This window comes from Hyperolius riggenbachi, chromosome 6 (assembly GCF_040937935.1).
Source record: "Hyperolius riggenbachi isolate aHypRig1 chromosome 6, aHypRig1.pri, whole genome shotgun sequence".
In the NCBI taxonomy this organism is placed as follows: Eukaryota; Metazoa; Chordata; class Amphibia; order Anura; family Hyperoliidae; genus Hyperolius; species Hyperolius riggenbachi.
The window spans coordinates 284313173-284340953 of NC_090651.1; the positions used below are offsets into that span (position 1 = coordinate 284313173).

Genomic DNA, 27781 nt, shown 5'->3' on the forward strand with positions numbered 1-27781 from the left:
CTGCCCCATAGCACTGGTACCAGCATAATTACATTATTACCCAGCGCAGCATGGTACTGAAGAGGATCAAAGTTTCGGACTTTGATCCACATAGCAAAAGCTGTTCCAGACTACATCCAGCAACGGTGCAGGCAGCCCAAATGCACTCGTGTAATATTTAGATAACGTGGCGCAGCGGTGGAGGGTGGAGCCTGTGGCGATCAAAGCATCAGTCTTATTCTGACTCTTTATGTCAAAGTGTTGAGCTATAGTATGTCAGACATTGGGCCTGTACTGGAAAAAGCCAATGCCCAACACAGGATCGGAAAGGGTTAAATAATGTGCAGGTTGCCTTCAGTCAACATGAAAGGCAGTTTCATACTAACGTTGCATATTTGCAATAAACACTATTTTACATGCTGCAATGCAGTGCGACGATAATACACCCAAAGTGTGCACAATGCATCAATTGCGACATGATGCAGTGACATCCACTACATCAATACAGAATCTAGTGTATTGAAACTACCAGCACACATGTTGACATAGAAAATGAACACATTTCTTCATACTGATGCACACTATGTTGCTTAAAGGGGTTCTTTCACGAATGAGGAAAAAAATAAAAAGTGGTTTATGCATAAACTATTAAACATTCTTGTAAAATAGTGTAAAAAGTTTTTTTTAAAAAAAATGAATGGTTTCATCAATATAACATGTATTGTAAATAGTGACGGATGGCGGCTGGGAGGCTAATCCATTTGTTATGGTTGTGAAAATAAAGTAAAAAAAAAAACACCCCTAACTGCTGCCTACATAGTTTTCAGTGGTATAACCCACTTCTAGCAGGAATCGCTGTTATAACCCTAACTGCTGAGCTCTGCTGAGCTGCTGAATGTGTTTACATTGTTGCTAGGCAACCAGACCCCTTGCAGAGACTGGTTTTGTGAAAAGTCATAAGCTGCAGGGAGAATCAGTCCCATCTACACCACATGATTCTTTGTCAGATTCGATTCAATTTGATTCGATTCATTGATATGATTTGATTCAATCTGACATGTCCGATTCATGATTCGATTCAATTTGCATCAAATTGAATCAAATCATGAATCGGACATGTCAGATTGAATCAAATCAAATCAATGAATCAAATCAAATTGAATCAAATCTGACAAAGAATCATGTGGTGTAGATGGGACTGATTCTCCCTGCAGCTTATGACTCTTTTCACAAAACCAGTCTCTGCAGGGGTCTGGTTGCCTAGCAACAATGTAAACACATATAACAGCGATTCCTGCTAGAAGTGGGTTATACCACTGAAAACTATGTAGGCAGCAGTTACGGTTGTAAAAAAAAAAAAAAAAACACCCCTAACAAATGGATTAGCCTCCCAGTCCTTCATACCTCACTATTTACAATACATGTTATATTGATGAAACCATTCATTTAAAAAAAAAAACAAAACTTTTTACACTATTTTAGAAGGATGTTTAATAGTTTATGCATAAACCACTTTTTTTTTTCTCATTCGCGGAATAACCCCTTTAATAAAAACTTACAGTAAAATCATGTGCAAATATGCATTAAGTACGACCTTTTAGTCCCCTAATTTAACCGGTTCGGGATCGGGGTAAGGAGACTATGCTGCATCTGTGGCTCTCTAACTCTAATGCAGTAGATTCTAAGTCTTGGCTTTCCGAGCTGATCACTGCTCCTGGAGGAAATAAACGCTGCTGTCGTGTGACAGGCGATTGCTGTAAAAAGGACTGTTTTGCATATTATTTCCATCAAGCTGAACGCAGCTCTCATTACATTAAAAAAAAAAATAAAAAAAATCAGTTATCGGGGCAGTGATCGGGCAACTCAAATGAGTTAAAACATAATTTCCATCTCTGCCTGTGTTGCATCGCCACTGCAAATGTTTTTACTTGCATTGCGTTATGTGAACGTTATAACGCAACACCCTAGTATAAAACCAGCCTAAATTAAATAAAAGGAGTAAGATCTGTCACTGAGATGCAAATTAGTTTATGCATACAGAATGATGCAATTGTTTATGCAAATTTATGCAATTTGTACATAAACCAATCAAATGCTGCCACTGCAGGATTTGATCTGGTCCATTTTCAAGCTATAAAAATGTGCATAATTCTGCATGAACTTTAATTTGCAACAACACCTGTAAGGCCAGAAACCCACTAGGAGCGATTTTCTGAACGTTTTGCGATTTGAAAACTCTTGCTAATGTAATGCTACGGGTGTGATCCCACTTGAGAGATGTGATTTTATAAAAAGTCCCCATAGCATTGCATTAGCAAGAGCTTTTTCAAATCACTAGCGCTTATTTAGAAATCACTCCTAGTGGGTTTCTGGCCTGAAGGAGTTGGAAGTACCAGAATCTGAGGAGTCAGAGTTAACCTGCTGGCGAGTGGCAGTGTTTAAAATGAAATAAATATGAAAGCCTTCAAAATCTTCTCAATAAAGGGCCTTTTTAAGAACAGTACCACAAAGTGGTCAGTAAGTTGGAATACAATTTGTAGTTATTATTGATTTATTAATTCTTTTCTTCTTCAAAAGTTATTAAAACTTTTGAATAATCTTTAAAAATTCTTTAGTCCGCACTGCAATTGGGAATTAGTCGGTGAGACACCTAGAAAGACGGATAGCTTGGCTGGCAGTCTCAAACGATAACAATTACCTAAAGGAGCAGTAGACTATGCAGGGGAAGGTTGTTTCCTTGGTAAAGCAATAAGAACTGTAGAAACACCTTCTGGAAGCTCAGATCAAGATACACAAACTTTGCAGGGGGAAGAAAGCATTTTTAGTATCTTTGAAAGTGAGAAACAAATATAGACAAGACATTGATTGCAATAATTGATTTAATTTTGAGAAATAAATATATTTAATGCTTTGTGAATTTTTTTTAATGTTTTGATCTCAAGCATGTAAAGCAAGTCTGTAGTGGATTAAAACAAAATAAATCACATACTCTCCTATGGAGAGGGTAGGCTCTGTGCGTAAGTACAAAAAGGATGTCAGGGGAAAAAAGGCGCGGGGTGTAAACGATAATATTGTTTTGTATTTAGTGTACAAATAATGTTTTACAAATCTATAAATTATTAAATAATGTGTATGAAATCGGCAATAGTGAAAACGTTAATCTTCTCTGTTTCAAAAGTGAAACTTAAAATAACGTTTATTAAAAAAATGATAATATATGTTTAATGGTTATAATTGTATGTTATTGTGATTAACCTTCATTTATGGTTTCTTCTTATAATAAAATCTGAAAATATTGTTTATAACGATGATATAAATATAACTACATTCGTAATAAGAGCTGTAAAACATTAGTAAGTATTATTAAAATGTTACTAGAACTATACCTAACCCTACTCTCACACAGAACCCTCCCGGTACCTATCCCTAACCCCTAGACCCCCCTGGTGGTGCCTAAACCTAAGACCCCCCTGGTGGTGCCTAAACCTAAGACCCCCCTTGGTGGTGCCTAAACCTAAGACCCCCTAGTGGTGCCTAACCCTAACCACCCCCCTTAGTGTTCGCTTTATTATGTGGATAATAATGTTTTACAAAAAGTGACTGTAAAAAATATATTGCAATTTACGTTACGTACTGATTGCTTTATTTTGTGAATAATAATGTTTTACAAACAGTAAGGGCTAAAACTTTAAATAATGTTTTAGTTAAATAGGATAAATATGTTTAGTATTTTTATAAACGTTATTTGTCACGGGTGCATTTTCTAAACGTAAATCATCACAAGCAGTTATAAAACATTAAAAAGCTCCGGGCGCCGTTTGTAAAACGTTATTTATCTCCGGCGCCCTTTTTTCCTGCTCGGCGCCCATTAAACGTTATTTATTATGGGAGTGAATGGCGACGCCCTTTTTGTCCACTAGCTGCCTGCGCCTTTTTCCCCGTTCCCAGGCTCTGGATCCTATAGACTCTATAGTATAGAGTCTACAGTACATGTTCATATGTTCCGGACGGTGGTAATTTGGGTGCAGGGAAAAGCTGAGACGATTCTTCCTGCACTAGGGAATCTAGGGGAATATAACAAATATATTTCCCTACTGATTACCTCATTTTATATATTGCCGACATAATTCCGGCTATTGCTGGCACCCGAATGAAAGTGATTTGACCAAAATTAACCCTGTGCCACTATTGCCATAATTAACATTAAAGGAGAACTGTAGTGAGAAGCAGTGGCGTTCCTACCACAGGGCGCAGGGGGGCGTGGCGCACCGGGTGCCAGACAGCCAGGGGGGTGTCGCCACGACCCCCCATGGAGGCAGTCATGCAGGAGCCAGGAGGGGAAGAGCAGCGCTAGGAGGAGGGGCGACAGCAGGGATAGCGGCGGGGAGGGGGGACATATCCCCCCCCTCCCTCACCTGGGTCCCCTCCTTCTGCCTCTCTTACCCCCCCAAAATGCGGGCAGCGGGCCGGAGCAGCGAGCAAGCGGGCGCGGAGAATACTTACGCCACTTCCGCATATCAGCCTGGAACGCTGCGTCGCCGTCACGTGCCTCTTCTGCGCCTCCAATCATTGGAGGCGCAGAAGAGGCACGTGACGGCGATGCAGCGTTCCAGGCTGATACGCGGAAGTAACGTGAGTATTCTCCGCGCCCGCCTGCTCGTCCTGTTTGCTGCCCGCATTTTGGGGGGGGGGGGGGAAGAGAGGCAGAAGGAGGGGACCCAGGTGAGGAAGGGGATATGTCCCCCCCTCCCCACCACTATCCCTGCTGTCACCCCTCCTACTAGCTACACTTGGGGGGCACTATGCTAGCTACACTGGGGGCCACTATACTAGCTATACGGGGGCCACTATACTAGCTGCACTGGGCCTGGGGGTCGCTATACTAGCTATACTGGGGGCCACTATATTACCTATACTGGGGGGGGGGGCACCATACCAGCTACAATGGAGGCCACTATACTAGCTACATTAGGGGCAACTTTACTAGCAACCTTTAGGCCACTATACTAGCTACACTGAGGGCCACTATACTATCTAAACTGTGGGCCACTATACTAGCTATACTGGGGCAACTATGGGGGCCACTATACTACCTATACTGGAGGGCAGCTGTACGGGGGCCACTATACTAGCTACACTGGGGGCAGCAACACTACCTACATTGGGGGCAGCAGCTATGCTACCTATCCTGGGGGCAACTATACTAGCTATATTGGGGCAACTATACTACCTTCACTGGGGGCAACTAGCTACCTATACTGGGGGCAACTGCTAGCTACCTATACTGGGGGAAGTGGCGGCACCGTGGGGGTGCTTTGGGTGCTGAAGCACCCCCTAAAATTCTCCAAGCACCCCCCAGCGTGAACTGACTTTCGGCATCTAATAGATACCGTGTCAGTTCACCGCAGCAGCAGAGCAGGGCTATAGTAAAATGTCCGAAGCCCTGCTCTGGAGACTTTGGGAGTTTCAGTTGCTGGCTGCAGAGGATCGTGGGAGCTGCGCACTGGACGGAGGCCGGAACAGGAGCTCTGCTGCAGGTGAGTAAATGTTTTTTTTTTTTTTATTTATATTTTTACGTTTATGTTCTGGCCAGGTCTGCCGACATGATTGCATGTATTTTCTGGGCAAATCTGCACACATTACGTGTATTTTCATGAGAAAACCTGGACAAGTATGTGAATTTTCTGGGGAAAGGGTCACCAAAACTTGGATCCACTGTCTTTACGTTGCACTTTTAAAGGGAACCCGAGGTGAGAATAATAGTGAGGCTGCCATATTTATCTCCTTTTAAGCAATACCAGTTGCCTGGCTGCCGTGCTGGTCCTCTGCCTTTAATTCTTTCAACCATAGACCCTGAACAAGCATGTTTGTTTCTAGTGTGATTCAGTTCACTACTGCAGCCAAATAGATCAGCAGGGCTGGCAGGCAACTAGTATTGTTTAAAAGGAAATAAATATGGCAGCCTCCATATCACTCTCACCCTGGGTTCACGTTAACTTCGTTATCTCCGCCCTCATCCGGTCACGGCCATGCCCATTTTGTTGCCGCTTCGCATGCCGCATGTTATAGCCCCACCCGGTTTTTTGCCCCTTTCCTTTTTTTTTTGGGGGGGGGGGGGGGTCTTATAATACCCAGCACCGGGTGTCAAATGCCCTAGGTACACCACTGGTGAGAAGTATATGGAGGCTGCCATATTTATATCCTTTTAAGCAATACCAGTTGCCTGGCAGCCCTGCTGATCTATTTGGCTGAAGTAGTGGCTGAATCACACCAGAAACAAGCATGCAGCTGATCTTGTCATATCTGTCAAAATTGTCAGAGAAACCTGATCTGCTGCATGCTTGTTCAGGGTCTATGGCTGAAAGTATTAGAGGCAAAGGGTTAGCAGGATAGCCACGTAACTGGTATACTGTAGCTTAAATGGAAATAAATATGACAGCCTCCATACACCTCTCTCTACAGTTCTCCTTTAAAGAGACACCAAAGCAAAAAAAAATTATGATATAATAATTTTTATGTGTAGTACAGCTAAGAAATAAAACATTAGGAGCAGACACAAGTCTATTGTTGTTTCCAGTACAGGAAGATAACCTCCAGTTATCTATGCAAAAGAGCCACTGATCTGATCTCTCTGACTTTCAAAGTTGCAGAGAGCTCTGTCTTCTGAAGCTTATTATCTCAAGTATCAGTCATTGTATTTTCTTTTTCTCTGCAGAGGACAGTTCATAAGTTCACTAGCCTGCTCTGTAAAAATATTTAGAATGCTGAGTAGTGTGTAAACTGCACATATTAGAGAATGATGCAATGTTATAAAAAAACACTAATATAAATGAAAATAAAAATGAGAATATTTTCTTTGCTTCTACAGGGAGTGCAGAATTATTAGGCAAGTTGTATTTTTGAGGAATAATTTTATTATTGAACAACAACCATGTTCTCAATGAACCCAAAAAACTCATTAACCAGTTCGGCCTATCTGGACGAGCTTCCTCGTCCAGATAGGCACTGCTGCCGCCGGCTGGTGCGCGCGATCGCCGCTAGCCCCCCGATCAGTGAATGGGAATATAATTCACATTCACCGATCTAACTTCCCCGCAGAAATACCGACGCTTTCTCTCCAGAGAGCGCGGTATTTTTGCCCCCAGGAAACTTCTTCCCAGCATTTTAGTTCCTGGATGCGAGATCGTTCGCATCCAGGACTTTTTTCACTGTGGCCATCTTGTGGCCAAATAGTAAACTGCACCCACATACATTTTTAATAAAAAAAAAAATATTATTTTACATTTAAAATTAGCAGTTTCCCTCCCACACCAAAAATTACCCACATACACTTTTTTTATTAAAAAAAAAAATAAAATAAAAAAAAAAATAAAATAAAAAAAAAAATAGTTACCCAAGGGTCTGAACTTTTTAAATATGCATGTCAAGAGAATATGTTATTATATTATTTAAAATTATAAGCTTATAAATCGTGATGGACGCAAATTGAAAAAATGCACCTTTATTTCTAAATGAAATCTCGGCACCATAAATTGTGATAGGGACATTGTTTAAACGGTGTAATAACCGGGACAGATGGGCAAATAAAATACATGAGTTTTAATTACGGTAGCGTATATTAATTTCAAACTATAATGGCCAAAAACTGAGAAATAATGAATTTTTTTCATTTCTTTCTTAATCTTCCTGTTAAAATAGATTTAGAAAAAAATAATTCTTAGCAAAATGTACTACCCAAAGAAAGCCTAATTAGTGGCGGAAAAAACAAGATATAGATCAATTAATTGTGATAAGTAGCAATAAAGTTATAGGCGAATGAATGGGAGGTGAACGTTGCACGGACTGCGGTGCTGAACCAAGCTGAATATTTTTGAAAGTAGTTTTTAGTTGGTTTTTAGTTTTAGCTATTTTAGGAGGATATCTGTGTGTGCAGGTGACTATTACTGTGCATAATAATTAGGCAACTTAACAAAAAACAAATATATACTCATTTCAATTATTTTTTACCAGTGAAACTAATCTAACATCTCAACATTCACAAATATACATTTTTGACATTCAAAAATTTTTTAAAAAATCAGTGACCAATATAGCCACCTTTCTTTGCAAGGACACTCAAAAGCCTGCTGGATTCTGTCAGTGTTTTGATCTGTTCACCATCAACATTGCGTGCAGCAGCAACCACAGCCTCCCAGACACTGTTCAGAGAGGTGTACTGGTTTCCCTCCTTGTAAATCTCACATTTTATGATGGACCACAGGTTTTCAATGGGGTTCAGATCAGGTGAACAAGGAGGCCATGTCATTAGTTTTTCTTCTTTTATACCCTTTCTTGCCAGCCACGCTGTGGAGTACTTGGACGCGTGTGATGGAGCATTGTCCTGCATGAAAATCATGTTTTTCTTGAAGAATGCAGACTTCTTCCTGTACCATTGCTTGAAGAAGGTGTCTTCAAGAAACTGGCAGTAGGACTGGGAGTTGAGCTTGACTCCATCTTCAACCTGAAAAGGCCCCACAAGCTCATCTTTGATGATACCAGCCCAAACCAGTACTCCATCTCCACCTTGCTGGCGTCTGAGTTGGATTGGAGCTCTCTGCCCTTTACCAATCCAGCCACGGGCCCATCAAGACTCACGCTCATTTCATCAGTCCATAAAACCTTTGAAATATGAGATATGATGAGATATGATAAGATATTTCATGGTCCAGGTCTTGACGTTTCAGCTTGTGTGTCTTGTTCAGTGGTGGTCGTCTTTCAGCCTTTCTTACCTTGGCCATGTCTCTGAGTATTGCACACCTTGTGCTTTTGGGCACTCCAGTGATGTTGCAGCTCTGAAATATGGCCAAACTGGTGGCAAGTGGCATTTTGGCAGCTGCACGCTTGACTTTTCTCAGTTCATGGGCAGTTATTTTGCGCCTTGGTTTTTCTACACGCTTCTTGCGACCCTGTTGACTATTTTGAATGAAACGCTTGATTGTTCGATGATCACGCTTCAGAAGCTTTGCAATTTTAAGAGTGCTGCATCCCTCTGCAAGATATCTCACTATTTTTGACTTTTCTGAGCCTGTCAAGTCCTTCTTTTGACCCATTTTGCCAAAGGAAAGGAAGTTGCCTAATAATTATGCACACCTGATATAGGGTGTTGATGTCATTAGACCACACCCCTTCTCATTACAGAGATGCACATCACCTAATATGCTTAATTGGTAGTAGGCTTTCGAGCCTATACAGCTTGGAGTAAGACAACATGCATAAAGAGGATGATGTGGGCAAAATACTCATTTGCCTAATAATTCTGCACTCCCTGTAATGTTTTAGCAATTATCCATACTACACATACAATTCATTATATCATATTTTTTTCCCTGCTTCAGTGTCTCTTTAAGGTCTATGGCAGGACCCAAATCAGGCGAGGCACTAAGTGAGTGCTGCAACAACCTGACTCTGAGCCTTCCCAATCCTCCCTCTGTGTCCTGTTTCAACTGCTCTCTGCCACTTGAATTTGCCGCCTCTAGGAGCACTCGTGTCTCTGCATGCTCGCTTGTGCATTCGCAGTAGGGTGCTGCCTGTCTTCAGTAGCACTCGTGTCTCCGCATGCTCGCTCGTGCATTCTCAGTACGGTGCTGCCTGTCTTCAGGAGCACTAGTGCCTCCGCATGCTCGCTCGTGCATTCGCAGTACGGTGCTGCCTGTCTTCAGTAGCACTCGTGTCTCCGCATGTCCGCTTGTGCATTCGTTGGGACCCAAATCAGGCGTGGCACTAAGTGAGTGCTGCAACAACCTGACTCTGAGCCTTCCCATTCCTCTCTCTGTGTCCTGTTTCAACTGCTCTCTGCCATTTGAATTTGCCGCCTCTAGGAGCACTCGTGTCTCTGCATGCTCGCTCGTGCATTCGCAGTACGGTGCTGCCTGTCTTCAGCAGTACTCGTGTATCCACATGCTCGCTTGTGCATTCGCAGTACGGTGCTGCCTGTCTTCAGCAGTACTCGTGTATCCACATGCTCACTCGTGCATTCGCAGTACGGTGCTGCCTGTCTTCAGGAGCACTCGTGTCTCCGCGTGCTCGCTCATGCATTCACAGTACGGTGCTGCCTGTCTTCAGGGGCACTCGCGTCTCTGCATGCTCGCTTGTGCATTCGCAGTATGGTGCTGCCCATCTTCAGAAGCACTCATGTCTCTGGATGCTCGCTTGTGACTTCGCAGTATGGTGCTGCCTGTCTTCAGAAGCACTCGCGTCTCCGCATGCTCACTTGTGCATTCACAGTACAATGCTGCCTGTCTTCAGGAGCACTCGTGTCTCTGCATGCTCGCTCCTGCATTCGCAGTATGGTGCTGCCTGTCTTCTGGAGCACCTGTGTATCTGCATTCTCGGCCGTGCATTCGCAGTACGGTGCTGCTGGTCTTCAGGAGCACTCGTGTCTCACTCGTGCACTCTGGGTCCTCAAAGGCATTTTCAACCAATTGGTCGAATACTTGGAAGGGGGTAACAGCACTTGAACTAGGGGACTGAACAAGGACATATAGGATCCAGAGCCTTCCCTCTCCATAGGCAAGCATCTTTGGATTTTACCTGGGCTCCAGGTATTTTTTTTTAATGTAAAATAAATTAGTTTTAACTACTTGCTAGCATGCCCAGGACCACATAACGCCAATTGGCGTCGGGTCCTGGGACTCTTTCGGGCCGGGGATCCGCCGGCAATAGGCTCCACCCACCCGTGACGTCAACCCGCCGGCCGTTCGGAAGCGCCGGCGGGTTGTTAACCCCTCGATCGCCGCGTTACAAGCGTATCATATGCTTTGTAATGTATACAAAGCGTATTCTACAGGATGCCTCCTGCCCTAGTGGTCCCAGTGATTGAGGGACCACCAGGGCAGGCTGAGGCTGCAGCCACCCTAGTCTGCACCCAAACACACTGATCCGCCCCCCCCTGCCCTCTGATCGCCCACAGCACCCCTCAGACCTCCCCCCCTACTCACTCCCTCAGACCCCTGTTTGCACCCAATCACCCATCAATCGCTCCCTGTCACTATCTGTCAACGCTATTTTTTAGATTAGGCCCTTAACTGCCCCCTGGGGGCTCCTGATCACCCACCCCCACACCCTCAGATCCTCCCCAGACCCCCTTGTGTACTGTATACATCTATCCTCCCCTATAATCACCTGTCAATCACCCCCTGTCACTGCTACCCATCAGATCAGACCCTACCCTGCCCCCTGCGGGCGTCTGATCACCCACCCACACCCTCAGATCGCCCGCAGACCCACCGTCGGATCACCTCCCAAGTGCATTGTTTACATCTGTTCTCTCCTCTAAACACCCACTAATCACTCATCAATCACCGCGTCACCACCTGTCACTGCTACCCATCAGATCAGACCCTAATCTGCCCCTTGCGGGCACCCAATCATCTGCCCACACCCTCAGATAGCCCCCCCAGACCCGCTCTGATCAACTTGACAGTGCATTATTTACATCTGTTCTCCCCTCTAATCACCCATCAATCACCCCCTGTCACTGCTACCCATCATACCCATCAGATCAGACCCTCATCTGCCCCTTGCGGGCACCCAATGACCGGCCCGCACCCTCAGATTGCCCTCAGATATCCCCCGATCACCTCCCCAGTGCATTGCTTGCATCTATTCCCCTCTCTATTCACACCCTGAGACACCCATCAATCACCTCCTGTCACCCCCTAGCACTCCTATCCATCAGATCAGGCCCTAATCTGCCCCCCTGCGAGCTTCTGATCACCCGGCCAAACCCTTACCCGCCCCACCGCAGTGCCAGAAATTTTTTCTTCTGATCACTGCTGGTACGACTTAATTGTGGCGAGACCAACCGCTATGCCAATCCAAGAAGCTACTATGCCCAGCCTTAACGATGGAAGCCACTCCAAAATTCCGAATGTAACTTTTTTGGGGGCCTTCTCCTTAACATGGGTCTAGTCAAAAAGAATGTATTGCGGTTTTATTGGTCTACATGCCCATGTTCTCTGCTGCCATGTCCAGGTCACGATTTGAGAACATCCTGCGCTTCCTGCACTTCAGTGCCAATACAACCTGTCATCTAAGAGGCCACCCTGCTTATGACTGGTTCCACAAAATGCAGCCCCTCAGACCACCTGTCATCAAAATTTGCAGATGCTTATACCCCTGAACAGTCATTTTAAGGCATTTGGTTTCTAGACTACTCAAGGTTTTGGGCCCCTAAAATGCCAGGGCCGTATAGGAACCCCACAAATGACCCCATTTTAGAAAGAAGACTCCCCAAGGTATTCTGTTAGGTGTATGATGAGTTCATAGAAGATATTTTTTATCAAAAGTTAGCAGAAATTGATTTTTATTGTTTTTTTTTTCAAAGTGTCAATTTCCACTAACTTGTGACAAAAAATAAAATCTTCTATGAACTCACCATACACCTAACTGAATACCTTGAGGTGTCTTCTTTCTAAAATGGTTACTTGTGGGGTTCCTATACTGCCCTGGCATTTTAGGGGCCCTAAACCGTGAGGAGTAGTCTAGAAACCAAATGCCTCAAAATGACCTGTGAATAGGACGTTGGGCCCCTTAGCGCACCTAGGCTGCAAAAAAAAAAAAGTGTCACACATGTGGTATTGTCGTACTCAGGAGAAGTAGTATAATGTGTTTTGGGGTGCATTTTTACACATACCCATGTTGGGTGGGAGAAATAGCTCTGTAAATGACTTTTAAAAAAAATTTTTTTTACACACAATTGTCCATTTACAGAGATATTTCTCCCATCCAGCATGGGTATGTGTAAAAATACACCCCAAAACACATTATACTATTTCTCCTGAGTACGGCGATACCACGTGTGACACTTTTTTTTGCAGCATAGGTGCGCTAAGGGGGCCCAACGTCCAATGGGTACCTTTAGGATTTCACAGGTCATTTTGAAACATTTGGTTTCAAGACTACTCCTCACGGTTTAGGGCCCCTAAATTGCCAGGGCAGTATAGGAACCCCACATATGACCCCATTTTAAAAAGAAGACACCCCAAGGTATTCAGTTAGGAGTATGGTGAGTTCATACAAGATTTTATTTTTTGTCACAAGTTAGCGTAAAATGACACTTTGCAGAAATTGATTTTTATTGTTTTTTTTTTTCACAAACTTGTGACAAAAAAATAAAATCTTGTATAAACTCACCATACTCCTAACTGAATACCATGTAGTGTCTTCTTTCTAAAATGGGGTCATTTGTAGGGTTCCTATACTGTCCTGGCATTTTAGGGGACCTAAACCGTGAGGAGAAGTCTTGAAACCAAATGTCTCAAAATGACCTGTGAAATCATAAAGGTACTCATTGGACTTTGGGCCCCTTAGCGCAGTTAGGGTGCAAAAAAGTGCCACACATGTGGTATCGCCATACTCAGGAGAAGTAGTATAATGTGTTTTGCGGTGTATTTTTACACATATTCATGCTGAGTGGGAGAAATATCTCGGTAAATGGACAATTGTGTGTAAAAATTCTTTTTTAAAAATCTCATTTACAGAGATAATTCTCCCACCCAGCATGGGTATGTGTAAAAATAAACCGCAAAACCCATTATACTATTTCTCCTGAGTACGGCGATACTACATGTGACACTTTTTTGCAGCCTAGGTGCGCTAAGGGGCCCAAAGTCCTATGAGCACCTTTAGGCTTTACAGGGGTGCTTACAATTTAGCACCCCACAAAATGCCAGGACAGTAAACACACCCCACAAATGACCCCATTTTGGAAAGTAGACATCCCAAAGTATTCAGAGAAGGTCATGGTGAGTCCGTGGCAGATTTCATTTTTTTTTTTTGTCACAAGTTAGCAGAAATGGAAACTTTTTTTTATTTATTTATTTTTGTCACAAAGTGTCATTTTCCGCTAACTTGTGACAAAAAATAAAATCTTCTATGAACTCACCATGTCTCTTAGTGAATACTTTGGGATGTTTTCTTTCCAAAATTGGGTCATTTGGGGTGTATTTATACTATCCTGGAATTCTAGCACCTCATGAAACATGACAGGGGGTCAGAAAAGTCATAGATGCTTGAAAATGGGAAAATTCACTTTTTGCACCATACTTTGTAAACGCTATAACTTTTACCCAAACCAATAACGATACACTGAATGGGTTTTTTTTTTTAATCAAAGACATGTAGCACAATAAATTTGGAAAAAAATGTATACAGAAATGTCACTTTATTTGACAAATTTTATCATAGAAAGGTAAAAAAAAAAATCTTTTTTTGACAAAATTCATGTCTTTTTTGATGAATATAATAAAAACTAAAAATTGCAGCAGCAATCAAATAGCACCAAAAGAAAGCTGTATTAGGGACAAGAAAAGGAGGTAAAATTCATTTAGATGGTAGGTTGTGTGACCGAGCAATAAACCGTTAAAGCTGCAGTGGTCTGAATGGAAAAAGTGTGTCTGGTCCTTAAGGGGGTTTATGACTGCAGTCCTTAAAGAGACTCTAAAGCGAGAATAAATCTCGCTTCAGAGCTCATAGTTAGCAGGGGCACGTGTGCCCCTGCTAAACCGCCGCAATAGCGCCGCTAAACAGGGGACCCTTCACCCCCAAACCCCCCACTGCGACACTTGGTCGCTCCTGGAGGCAGGGCTAATGGCTGCAGCCCTGCCTCCAGTCGCGTCTATCAGCGGCGCATCGCCGCCTCTCCCCCGCCCCTCTCAGTGAAGGAAGACTGAGAGGGGCGGGGGAGAGGCGGAGATACGCGCTGACAGACGCGCGTGGGGCAGGCCTGCGGCGGTTAGCCCTGCCCCAACCAGGAAGCGCTCCCCCGCTGCACCGAGGGGATTTGGGGGATCAGGGACCCCCTTTAAGCCGCAGGATAGCAGCGGTTTAGCAGGGGCACACGTGCCCCTGCTATCTATGAGGTCTGAAGCGAGATTTATTCTCGCTTCAGACTCTCTTTAAGTGGTTAAACAATGTTGGGAAATAAAGCTTGCTACACCCGCTATATGGTTATGGCCGAAGGCTGCAGAGAATCTAGCAGGAATACACCAACCCAGATGCTTTTCTGTTTATTTTAATTATACGAATTATTACAAAAATGTAAATAGTGCATAACATTTGCTACATTTACCTTTATCTACTAATGTTATTAAATATGCTGAAAAAGGATAAAATTTCATGGGGTTTGTACTTATTTAGTTCATATGACTTTCCTCTCTGCTCTAAAAGATAAGCAACAGCATAATACCTTTTAAACAAAAACATTTCTTTGTTACATCTGATATAAATCCTGAAATGGATCTGCAGTTTGTCTACGTCCTGCTTTCATGGAAGCAGACATATTATCCTCTGTTTACAAATGAGCTCTCTGCCATGGCAGTCAGCTGAGGGATCAAATTACAACTTGTGTATAGTCACAAATAAGGGTGAATTAAATTCAACTCTCTAAATACATACAGGGTGCATTTTTCTCCATTTCCCTTCTGTCCTGTTCAAGAGTTCGGGTCCAATTTAAAGGTCCCATATCGTAACGAAATTTAAAATACCAGTACATGTGTACACATACATTATCCCAGAGTAAAAATGCAATACAATTAACTTTTCTCCTATGTTCTTGACACTTACAGTAGGCAGTAAACATCTGACAGGTTTCAAAATCGTTCATCTCCATCCCCCCCATGGGAGATTCTCATGGTGCTCTTTCTTTTTAAAAGCCTTACCCGAATGACAGTCATTTGGCCCCAACTGCCAAAATAGCGTGCAACTGAGAAGGGAAGCAGGCAAGGATTGCTATCATAAAGAATAAAAGATACTGAAAATCCAACATGAGGAGATGGATTAGTCCAAAACCTCTCCGATCTGTCAGATTTGTACTGCCTACTTTAAGCACTTCAGGACGAGAGCAATTTTCAAATATCCGCGCCAATAACTTCATTACTACTTACACCTAAATGATCTATATATTGTTTTTTTCAGGACAAATTAGGCTTTTGGTGTGTGGTAATTTTGTTTTAGTAACTACCTTATTTTTCAGACTATAAAACGCACCAAGGTTTAGAGGTAGTATCTTAGCATAATAAAAAGTTAAAAACCTCTCAAACACAAACACGTTAAATGGAAGGCTGAATTCATTCTGAAAAACATTACTAACTACTATTCAATGTTAAAAAAGGGACATCAGCATCTTTTTTGGAGATGTCTCCTTTAAAGGGAACCTGAAGTGAGAGGTATATGGAGGCTGCCATATTTATTTCCTTTTAAACAATGCCAGTTGCCTGGCTCTCCTGATCCTCTGCATGGAAATTAAAGGTTTCTAACAAACATCTGACTTGATCAGTCAGACCGACAGCATTCCTCTTCTACTCCTACAGTATAGGTGGCCTTTCCCCCGTATAGGTAGCCTCAGCCCCAGTATAGGTAAACCTCCCCGCCCTCCGGCCGTCACTCGTTTACCTGCTCTTCGCCCTGGGTGCTGGCTGAAGCTGGCAGAGGGTGCTGGGTGGGTAGAGACAGGTGAGGGTGCTGGATAAAGCTGGCAGAGGGTGTTGGATAGAGAGACACAGATGAGGGAGCTGGCAGAGGGTGCTGGATGGGGAGAGGCAGGTGAAGGTGCTGGGTAGGGAGACACAGTTGAGGGTGCTGGCTAAAGCTGACAGAGGGTGCTGGGTAGGCAGAGACAGATGAGGGTGCTGGTTGAATCTGGCAGAGGGTGCTGAATGGGAAGAGACAGGTGAGGGTGCTGTGTGAGGCTGGCAGAGGGTGCTGGATAGTGTAGAGGCAGGTGATGGTGCTGGGTAGGGGAGGGGCAAGTGAGGAGGCTGGCTGAGGGTGCTGGGTGGCAAGAGGCAGGTAAGGTGCTAAATAAGGCTGGCAGAGGGTGCTGAGTGGGTAGAGACAGGTGAGGGTGCTGCAAAAGCTGGCAGATTGTGCTGGGTAGGGAGAGGCAGATGAGGATGCTGGTTGAAGCTGACAGAGGGTGATGGGTGGGAAGAGGCAGGTGAGAGTGCTGCATGAGGTTGGCAGATGGTGCTGGGTGGGGTAGTGGCAGGTGATGGTGCTGGGTAGGGGAGGGGCAGGTGAGGGTGCTGGGTGGCAAGAGGCAGGTAAGGTGCTAAATAAGGCTGGCAGAAGGTGCTGGGTGGGTAGAGACAGGTGAGGGTGCTGCAAAAGCTGGCAGATTGTGCTGGGTAGGGAGAGGCAGGTGAGGATGCTGGTTGAAGCTGGCAGAGGGTGCTGGGTAGGGAGAGACAGAAGAGCGTGCTGGATGAGGCTGATCATGTGTGGTGAGAAGCAGGTGAGGGAAAGTGAATGCAGCCCAGTGGAACTCGTAAGAGGTTAGGAGTAATCGCACGATGGATAGAAATGCGTAGGGGCCATGGTGGCACAGGCACTCACTGAGCAAAAACAGCCCTGCCTCCCCTGAACTAGTGTGCGATTACTAAAAGGGATGTAGAACTTGACCGAAACAGAGGGGAGAATCCTCTGGAGGCTGGAGAGGAGGGGTCAGGGTGACGTTCTCATGCTGCATGTTGCTACAGCATTCTGGGAGAGCTGGAGCTGGGGATTTAATGAGGAGAGAGGACACCAGAATAGTTAGTGGATGTCGAGTATCCTCGGGGTACGTGTACCACGTGCTGAGGAACCTTGGTTTAAATACGTCAGCCTCCATCTACCTCTCGCTTAAGGTACCCTTTAAAGCCAACAGTCTACCATGCATCATACATTTGCAGAATTATTAAGATATACACGTTTTGTTCATTCACAGATATGTTTAGTGTCATGTAAGAATGACACTAAATAGGTATTCCATGTATCTTGGAGTTTACATTCAGGATCACTGAGGAACAAAGACACCATGAAAGCCGTAAGGCATCTGTACAGGCACTTCTGCTCTGGCAATCTCTGTAAAGTCCTTTGCATCCAAGATCAACAGGAACGTATTTAAATTCTGAAAACAAAAATAGACAACGTTTATACAAAGGAAAATGTATTCATAATATCAAATCAAAAGTAAAAGAAAAAGCAAGAATCTTGTTTCCCGGCACAGGGTCCTTCTCCATCTTCTGAGGAGTGCATCAAGACTGGGCATGCCAATTAGAACAAGCCACTTGTGCACAGCTTTTCTCCTTTGTGTTTGAGCGCTTTGTTGTGCTTGGCATGCTCAAGCCTTATTCATGCATGCCCAGTCTGGATGCTGTCTACCACGGTCGGGGAGCCCAGCCAGAAGAAACCTATTTAACAAGCTTTTACCGAATAGGTTTAGAGTGACCGTGTGCTAAAACTGTGAGCTGTAGGAGACCCGTGAAGCCTCTTAACCATCCAGTCACAACATCTATTCCAGGGACTAACCTGACGAGGTGTAAGAACTGCAGAGAGAATCACACCATCATCCTCTTCAACAGAGTCTGGCTTAGGCACAAATATTGGCTCTGAGGGATAAAATCCATCTTCTTTCCACTCCTGTGATATTCAATAAACAAGGAATGACAATTAATCCTGACCTGCACAGTATCATCAAAGCAAGCAATGTTTACTTCATTTGACTTTCCACTGCCATCTACAGTAGATAGCAGTTTGAGAACTAACATTTCACCTATTCTCAGTACAGTATGTGTAAATTGAAGTAGTTGTCTAAAAGGAGAGCTTAAAAAGGACTCTGAGCAGAGGAATGAAATAGAAATCTGAATTTACCTGGGGCTTTCTCCAGCCCCCCGTAGCCCGTGAGGTCCCTCAGCATCCTCTGGGTCCCCAGCGTGGTCCCGCTGGCAGCTCTGTTAGGTGCGCGACTTTGGATAAAGTTGTGCACAACTGCACATGCATGGCTTATCCACATGCCCCGCTCGATCACGCCTCCAACCTCATAAGTATTCTGCACAAGTGCGGTTCTCAAAAGACCGAACCGTGCATGTGCAGGGTGTTTACGGCAACGGGCACGTGATCGAGCCGGGCTCTTTAGACAGGCCATGCATGCGTAGTTGTGCATGACTTCAGTTGAAGTCGTGAACCTAACAGAGCCGGCAGCAGGACCATGGAGGGGACCCAAAGGATGCCGAGCAGCGGTGGGCCGAAATTTCACAACGAAATTCGCATTTCCGCACTGTAATTGTAATGCAAAACTTCAGTGAAAATTATAATTAATGTTGTATGTAATAGTAATATTTCATAATTTTCTCATAATTTCTTTGTGTAATTTTTGCGAAATTTTGTGCCGACTTAAAGTGGATGCGAGATGAACTTTTACTCATTGCATAATTGTGTTCCTTTCCTATTGTTTATAGGGCATTCCGCAAGCCAAATACTTTTTTTGTTTTAATACTCTAATTCCCTATAAACTAAACAAGCCACGCCCACAAGTTTTCCGAGAGCCAAGGCACTTTCAGACAGTAGCAAGGGCTCATGGGAGCTCAGTCTGGGCAGGAGGAGGGGAAAGTATTACTAGCCAGAGATTTCAGAGGCAGAGGGAAGGAGGGAGGAGGAGGGGAGATTAGGTTTTTTTGCTCAAGATACAGATAAGCCTGCCTCTGTGTAATGTTTACAAACAACATGGCTACTGTCGTATCAAAGGAAGAAATAATCATATTCTATTAAAGCTGTTTGCAGCTAGATTTGCTGTGTAAACTTTAGATAAGATATATATATATATATATATATATATATATATATATATATATACACACACACACACACACACACACACACACACACACACACACACACACACACACACACACACACACACACACACACACACACACATATATATATATACACACACACAAGTTACTTGTTATAGTTAGTTTTTCATCTCGGATCCGCTTTAACCACTTAAGGATCGGCTGAATAATGTAAGATCTGTGCTGCATGGGCTCTTCAGCCCCCAGCACAGATCTGGTTTCAGGCAGGGGATCAGACTTCCCCCCCCTTTTTTTCCCTACTAGGGGGATGTCCTGCTGGGGGGTCTGATCGCCGCTGCGCTGTGTGGCCTAGCGGGGGGGGGGGGGGGGGGCTCCTCAAAACCCCCTTCCGCAGCGCAATTCCCCCTCCCTCTCCTTCCCTCCCTCTCCTCTATGGGCGGTACAGGACGGCGATCCGTCCTGTACTGCCTCTGATAGGCTTCAGCCTATCAGATGCTGGCGATCCCCGGCCAATCAGAGGGCGGGGATCGCCGATCTCCTTCACAACACTGCTGTCACAGCAGCGCCGTAAGATGTAAACACAGGGGATTTCTTCCCCGCGTGTTTACATTTCGCCTGCGAATATGTAAAAAGGGGAGAACCGAGAGCCCAAAATGGTGTAGTACGTTAAGACAATTGGTATTAATGAAAAGGAGTAAGTAATATACTCACAAACCAGGGTTACCTCCAGGCAACCACTGTATAGGCAGGTGAGGAGATTGACCTGTCCCCACTCAGGATTAAGAAGTCGCTCTCTGTAGGCGTGAAGAAAGAAAGGGGTATCCCCCTCCACCAAGGGTGGATATGTACTTTGTTATGAAGTGAACAGAGGCGCCAAAAGGATAAAAACAAAATTTAAAACTTTTAAAATCGCTTGGGAGGCAGTGGTGGACTTACCCCCCTCTAGCAGACACACAAACTGTGTAGTTTGACAACAATAAATTTATTAGTACACTCCAGAGTTTTGCTATGGAGTGTACTCCAGCAAAACTCTGGAGTGTACTAATAAATTTATTGTTGTCAAACTACACAGTTTGTGTGTCTGCTAGAGGGAGGTAAGTCCACCACTGCCTCCCAAGCGATTTTAAAAGTTTTAAATTTTGTTTTTATCCTTTTGGCGCCTCTGTTTACTTCATAACATTTCGCCTGCGAGCCGCGATTCCCCTCCGTGAACTGACAGGAGCCCCCCGCCGTGAACTGACAGGAACCAGCCATTTCCATGGAAATACAGAAAGGACCAGCCTATCGGCGGCGGCTGGTCGTTAAGTGGTTAATAGCTAAGCCCCTATACATGCTATTGCTACCAAAATTGCTACGTATGTTAAGGAGAATATTCGGTACAAGTACAAACATTTTTTAAAAAGACATTGTAGTTTTTGAGAAAATCAATTTTAAATATGCAAAGAAAAATTGTTTTTAGACGGTCTTTCTTTTGTTTGTTTAAAAACAATTTTTTCTTTGCATTTTTAAAATCGATTTTCTCAAAAACTACGTCTTTTGGAAAATTCTTTTTTTGACTTGTACCCATTATTCTCCTTAACATGTGTATAAAATAGTAATTACATATAAGTGTAAATGTGAAAATTTACGCTAAATTTTGCCTCATCGTAATTAGCTGATTACGATCATTGCTGGGACCTCATGGGTTACAGGGGGCTGGAGGAAGCCCCAGGTAAGTTCAGATTTCAATTTCATTCCTCTGCTTAGGGCAAATTTAAATTTTCCAAACAACCATCGCTATAATTTGAGGCCTATTTTAGAGTAGCTATCTGTGCACAGTTTGCAATTTATTTTTTTCTCCACTTTTGAAATCTACCCTCCAAGTTTTTAAAACCATATTTATAAAAGAATGAATGGGTATTTTTCACAGTCTGTATTTTATGTTTGTGTGTCAGTACTATAGGTTCTGTAATATAAAAAAGTAGAATGCTATACTGTGAGGGTGGCTGATAAACTGACAAACTCCACTTAAGTGTGAAAAATCTATAAAACTTATGTTGTCAATACAAAAGCCATTTTGTATCTGGATGCTACTGCAAAGCAGGGCAATAGTATATGGCCAGTTGTAAAGGAATTCACAGACTCATGTCTCCACTTGTGTTATTGGTAAAGAAGTCTGCACAAAGTAAGAAATGACATTTCACACATTTGTACCACTACAGCTTTTCAACACATTAATTTCACAGGCTGCATGTCCATGGGTGTGCTGACAAAGTGTACCTGGCAGTTTGAATGATCATTCCTGTCTCACCAGCAGCTGCCAGCAATGTAACACAGCTACAACAGTAAACATATGCCGAGCCCCAGAGCAGTCACCAGGGTAAACATATTTGTATATTATACAATAATAATACAATACAATAACATTTGTAAAGCGCTTTTCTCCCATAGGACTCAAAGCGCATAGCTGTGTCTCAGATTAATACAGGGTTTCAGGCTGGGTTGTGTTACAGAGGAGATAGTCAGATGTTCATGAATGCCAGACTGAAAAGGTAGGTTTTCAGTTTAGACTTAAATGTTTCCAGGGATGGGGCTGTCCTGATTGGGTGTGGCAGGGAGTTCCAAAGTGTAGGGGCAGCATGACAAAAGGCTCTGTCTCCAAAGGTTTTGAGGTGGACTCTGGGGGTGACCAAGGTGTTACGTCCTTTTGATCTAAGATTGTGGGGGGTGTGATGTAGTTGCAACAAGTCCTTCAGGTATCCAAGGCCCAGATTGTGCAAGGATTTGAATGTCAGTAAGCCAATCTTAAACAGAATTCTCCATTTTATCGGTAGCCAGTGGAGTGAGCTCAGGGTTGGTGTTATGTGGCAATGGCGGGGTTGGCTCGTTAACAGCCTTGCGGCGGCATTCTGTACTAATTGCAGGCGGCGTAAGTCTTTCTTATGCAGGCCTGTGTAGAGGACGTTGCAGTAGTCTAACCTTGATGTGACGAAGGCATGAACTAGGGTTGGAAGATCCTCTGAAGGAATTAGGTGTTTAATCCTTGCAATATTCCTTAGGTGAAAGAAGGAATGTTTCACAACAGCTGAGATTTGATTCCTGAAGCTTAATTTCCCATCAATCAGTACTCCCAGGCTGCGCACACAGTCTGAGTTGTTCAGGTCTGAGCTCCCTATCCTTAGCGGTGTTGGTCGAGACTGGAGCTGCTTTGCTGTTGAGCCCTGGCCCTCGATAACAAGAACCTCTGTTTTGTCAGCATTAAGTTTTAGCCAATTATTATTCATCCACTCCTGAAGCTCAGCTAAGCATGCGTTTATTTGTGGAGTAGGGTCTGTGACGTCAGGTTTGAATGACAAATATAGCTGGGTGTCATCAGCATAGCAATGATATGTCAGGCCATGTTTTTGTATGATTTCTCCAAGTGGCAGCATGTATATGGTGAACAGTAAAGGGGATAATATTGCGCCCTGAGGTACACCGTATTTTAGTGGTACAGGGTTGGAGAGGAAGGGCCCTAAGGCTACCCTTTGTGTTCTGCCAGCCAGGAAGGAGTTGAACCACAGGAGAACAATGCCATCTATGCCACAGTACTCTTGTAGCCTGTTGAGTAAGATTTCATGATCGACTGTGTCAAAAGCCGCTGAGAGGTCGAGCAAAATCAGGATGGATCATTGACCCTTGTCTCTTGCAATGAGCAGATCATTGCAAATCTGGGTGAGGGCTGTTTCACAGCTGTGATATTTCCTGAAACCAGATTGAAGAGGGTCAAGGATGTTGTTTCTGGAGAGCCTGGCTTCAAGTTGGAGGTAGACAGCCTTTTCAATAACTTTTCCCAGAAAGGGGAGGTTTGAGACAGGTCTGTAGCTGTTTAGAGCATCTGGGTCTAAGGATGGTTTCTTGAGTAGAGGCCTGACGATTGCTTCTTTCAGAGTAGAGGGAAACCACCCTTCTTGTAAGGAGCCGTTGACTATTTTGTGGAATGCCGGTGTAAATAGTTCAGGGCATTTCAACATGAACTTAGTGGGGCCAGGGTCCAGATCGCAGGTAGTCTGGCGAAGGTTTGAGAGGATATCCAAGATGTCTTTTTCAGTGATTACCTTAAAATCAGACCATGGTGGTAGGCTATTTTTGCACCTGTTATATGGCTCTGCATGGGTTTCTGGGGCTGTGAATTGAATGGCAGATCGTATGGAGGAGACTTTGTCTGAGAAGAAGTGGGCAAATTCCTCGCACAGTTCCTGTGAAGGTCTGATGCTGGATTTCCTGCAAGATGGACTGCAGAGACTGTCAACCGTGCGGAAGAGTTGGGCAGGTCTGTTGGCTGCATTTGCAATTTCGTGAGACAGGAATAAGGACTTCTTTTTGTTAATCATCGTTTGATATTTTTTCAGGTGAGCAATTAGGGAAAGTTTGTCATCAGGAGACTGATGTTTGCGCCACCTTCGTTCCAGTCTGCGTCCCTGTTTCTTTAGTTCCTTTATAGAGTTGTCAAACCAGCGAGCATGATGTAATGGTGCGGAACGTTTAATCTTTAAGGGAGCTATGGCGTCAAAAGCGGCTGAGACATCGTGGTTATATTTAAGGACCATGGATTCAAGGCCGAAGTTGTGATCTGTCAGTCCACCTAGATTGAGGCTGTTCTGAAGGTGTTGGGGTGTCAAACCTTTCAAGGAACGATATTTTATTAGTTCTTTCACTTGGTGTTTTGTAGCCGGTGCTGTAAAGGAGAAGTGGACAGTGTGGTGGTCTGACCAAACTACTGGATCAATTTCCACATTGGATATTAGGAGTTCTGAATGGAAAATGAGGTCCAAAGTGTGTCCTTTTTTGTGGGTAGGGAGGTTACTTGATAAGGATTGATTTTTTTTGGAGGTGGTGGAGCCTACACATTTTTAAAACCTCTTTGCCTAATGTTATAAAACATCTATTTTATTGTGACCTATAAATTTAAGAAATAATCAGTGTACCCTATTCTGTAGATATAAGCAAATAAAAGGAAAAAATAAATAAAAAAGGTAGTATCTATAGCAGCCTGCTGCCATTGTTTCAATAAACTGAAAGGGTACAAGGTAAATGGCAGTCAACAGTAGACAGTCAATACCTTGTGTACACTTATTACTGCTTAGATGCATCTACATTGTCTTACCTTTGTTTTCTTGGTCTCCACATCCATTTTAATCAAAGAATCCCCGACCATGTGCTGGAAGCCACAGCCATAAAAGTAGCGGTACTTCTTTGTATTGTACTTGGCATAATTTATTTGTGGAAATTCTAATCCATGAAAGACTTTGTCATCATAGAGGTTTTCATGGGTACACCAAATCTGCAGAAATAATGCTAGTTAAGAATAGCAATAACATAATGAATAAGTCCTGCTCATCAATGGGAAAAATAATAAAAAATAATTACTTTAAAAAAATATTTATATTCCGGTGTATAAGACGTCCCCCCAACTTTTCCAGTTTGTGATATACTCACCGTATAAGACTACCCCTCTTCCAACACACCAAATAAACATTTTAAAAAATCATATACGTGTGCTATGCATGACAGTATGAACAGTTACTGGTGCTGTACTGCATGTGGTACCCAGTATATAACACTATACAGGGGATTGACTGGTTGAATTGGTCAACTCTCTCTCTCTCTCCCTAAGGGGATTGGTCAGCTCTCCGTTTATCAGAGTGGTATGGAAGAATAGATTGCACTGTGCCTGTAAAACATGCCTCTTTCACCATTCTGGCCCACCCTTGTATCCTATTTACATTTTTCTCTTTTCTCTGCCTCTCAGATCCCACACATGATAGATACAGTAAATAGATGGTAAAAAGAAAGAGAAACAACACAACACATCATCCTTGTAGATGCAGAATACAAAGTTCTTTTGCCTGGTACACACCATGCAGTTTCCCATCAGATTGATTGTCGGATCGATAATTTCCAACAGATCCAATCGTTTTTCTGATCGGTTTTGTATAGTAGCGATTGGAAAATAGATCAGAAAGAAGATTCGAAAGTCAGATCCGATCTGCTGGAAATTATCGATTTGACCTTCAATCTGACGGGAAATTGCATGGTGTGTACCAGGAATTACAGTTGTTATAAGGAAATGTAAGTAACCACGCAGCTGATCAGCACAACTTGTAAATTGCGTAAAGGTGGTTACAATATCATCTTAGAGATTACAACAGTAGCACATATAAAGCATCAAATAAGCTGATCCCACTTATGATGGGAATACACGACAAGAATTTTCAGTCGATTTACTGTCCGATCTTATTTTCGATCGATTTTAAGATCATCAATTTCTATTCACTGCTATGAGAAATCGATCAGAAAAATGGTCGAATATAAGATCGGACATGTCGGAAATAATCTCTCAAATCATCTATCTACTGAAAAAAAACTTATGGTGTTTTCCCAGCATTAGAGGCTGCATCAGTTCCTTCAAAGCGGGCATTAACCACTTGTGGACCGCAGTGTTAAACCCCCCTAAAGACCAGGCTATTTTTTCCCTAATTGGCCACTGCAGCTTTAAGGCCAAGCTGCAGGGCTGCACAACACAGCACACGATTGATTCCCTCCCCCCCCTTTTCCCAGAGAGCTCTGTTGGTGGGGTCTGATCACTCCAATGTTGTTCATTTTTTTTTTTATGAAAATATGTTTTTAATTTTTTTTCCCCTGCTCCCTCCCTCACCAGCCATTCAGGGTGATCAGCTGCCCAACCTACGGAGGGGACAGCCGCGCTGCTGCCGATCGCAGCGCTGTACATGTAACGCCAACTAACAGTCTCCCGAGCGGCAATTGCCACTCGGAGACTGAAGGCGGGGCGGAGATCCGCCCCCCGAGAAGGACATGCGCACACAGCCTGCGCGCAATCTTGTTCAGTAGCCGGCTCCAGGACCTGACGCCAATTGGCGTTAGGCGGTCCTGGGGCTGCCGCCGCGGCCACGCCCGTTGGCGTGGATCGGTCGTAGAGTAGTTAAACATCGAAAGATAAGGCTGGCTAAGCTCAGCTGCTGACCTTATATGTGTATTTACCCGGCTCAGTCAAACACATGATGGAAGATGCTCAGTTTATGACCAGAATCAGAATCATTTATTTCGCCAAATACAGCAGAGCTATACTCAGAATTATTTGTGGTACACATGGCATGGGCATAGTATAGGAAGACGTCTTGCACAACACAAACAGTTGGAATAACAGTAATTACAGTAATAGTATAGGTTTGACCCTCATTTGTGACAGACCCCGGTCGTCAGTTAGTGTTTTTCCTGCCGTGCAGGAACAGTCCAATAATAATAATAATAATAATGATGATGATGGTGGCCCCCCCATACTGCCCTGGGCAGCGAGAATCAAGGCAGCAGCGTCGAGAACTGGCTGGAAGGCCCCGCTAGGGCACGCCAGGAGGCGGTCCTGACAGGGGGAGGTTAGAGTTCTGCAGCCGAACTGCTTGAGGGAAGAAGGTGTTCTTCCGTCTGGTGGTTTTGCATGGCAAAGTCCTGTAGCGGAGGCCCAATGGGAGAAGCTGCCTGAGTGGGAGGGGTCACGGGAGATCATAGTGGCCCTCTTCATCATCCTAGCGGAGTGGAGGAGATCAAGGGGTGGAAGAGGAGACCCGATGATTCTCTCTGCATCAGTTATGACTCTCTGCAGTTTGTATTTATCGCTGGCCGTTGCGCCCATGTACCAGACGATGACCAGTGACTGGAGCATCGATTCAGCAGGTGCACAATACATACTATACAGTAACCTGTTCATTCTCACTTACCTCACTATTGTTACAAAAGTAATTGTTACAAAAGTACTGTTACTATTGACTACAAAAAAACTGGCGATGGCACGCATCTAGAAAAAGAATGTGAAAGGTGCAATCTACAACTTTTGCCAGGCATTCCACTAAACCATGCATACTTCTCAGGTACTACACACTCTCAGCTGCTTCTTAAAGGAAAGCAATTCATAATCTGTTTTGTGCAATAGATTGCCCACCTGTCCATCACCTTTCTTTGCAGCTGTAGCTGTACTGTAGGGCAGAGGCTGGGTGCTTTCTCCTTTGCCAGAGGATTCCAAAGGGAGAACAAACCTGCGTGGGAAAGCTGTGGCCGCATTCTTGTATACCTGCAAATCAGATAAAATTAATGAAATTATCTCTGGCCAAAGTCCACCTGCAATCCGCACTCAAAACATAAACCTAAATAGCTGC

General features: G+C 43.8%; 1 protein-coding gene across 1 annotated transcript in view; it reads right to left on the reverse strand.

Moving 5' to 3' along the window:
- Positions 1 to 15015: 15015 nt before the first annotated feature.
- LOC137521559 (carotenoid-cleaving dioxygenase, mitochondrial-like) overlaps positions 15016 to 27781 on the reverse strand; it is a 47944-nt gene continuing 35178 nt past the window's right edge. The window contains exons 9-12 of the mRNA XM_068240956.1: positions 27568 to 27696; positions 24718 to 24894; positions 18307 to 18417; positions 15016 to 17905 (exon numbers count right to left, since the gene is read on the reverse strand). Of these exons, the coding sequence (XP_068097057.1) occupies positions 17792 to 17905; positions 18307 to 18417; positions 24718 to 24894; positions 27568 to 27696 (531 nt within the window). The 3' untranslated portion in view covers positions 15016 to 17791. The remainder of the gene's footprint in view (positions 17906 to 18306; positions 18418 to 24717; positions 24895 to 27567; positions 27697 to 27781) is intronic.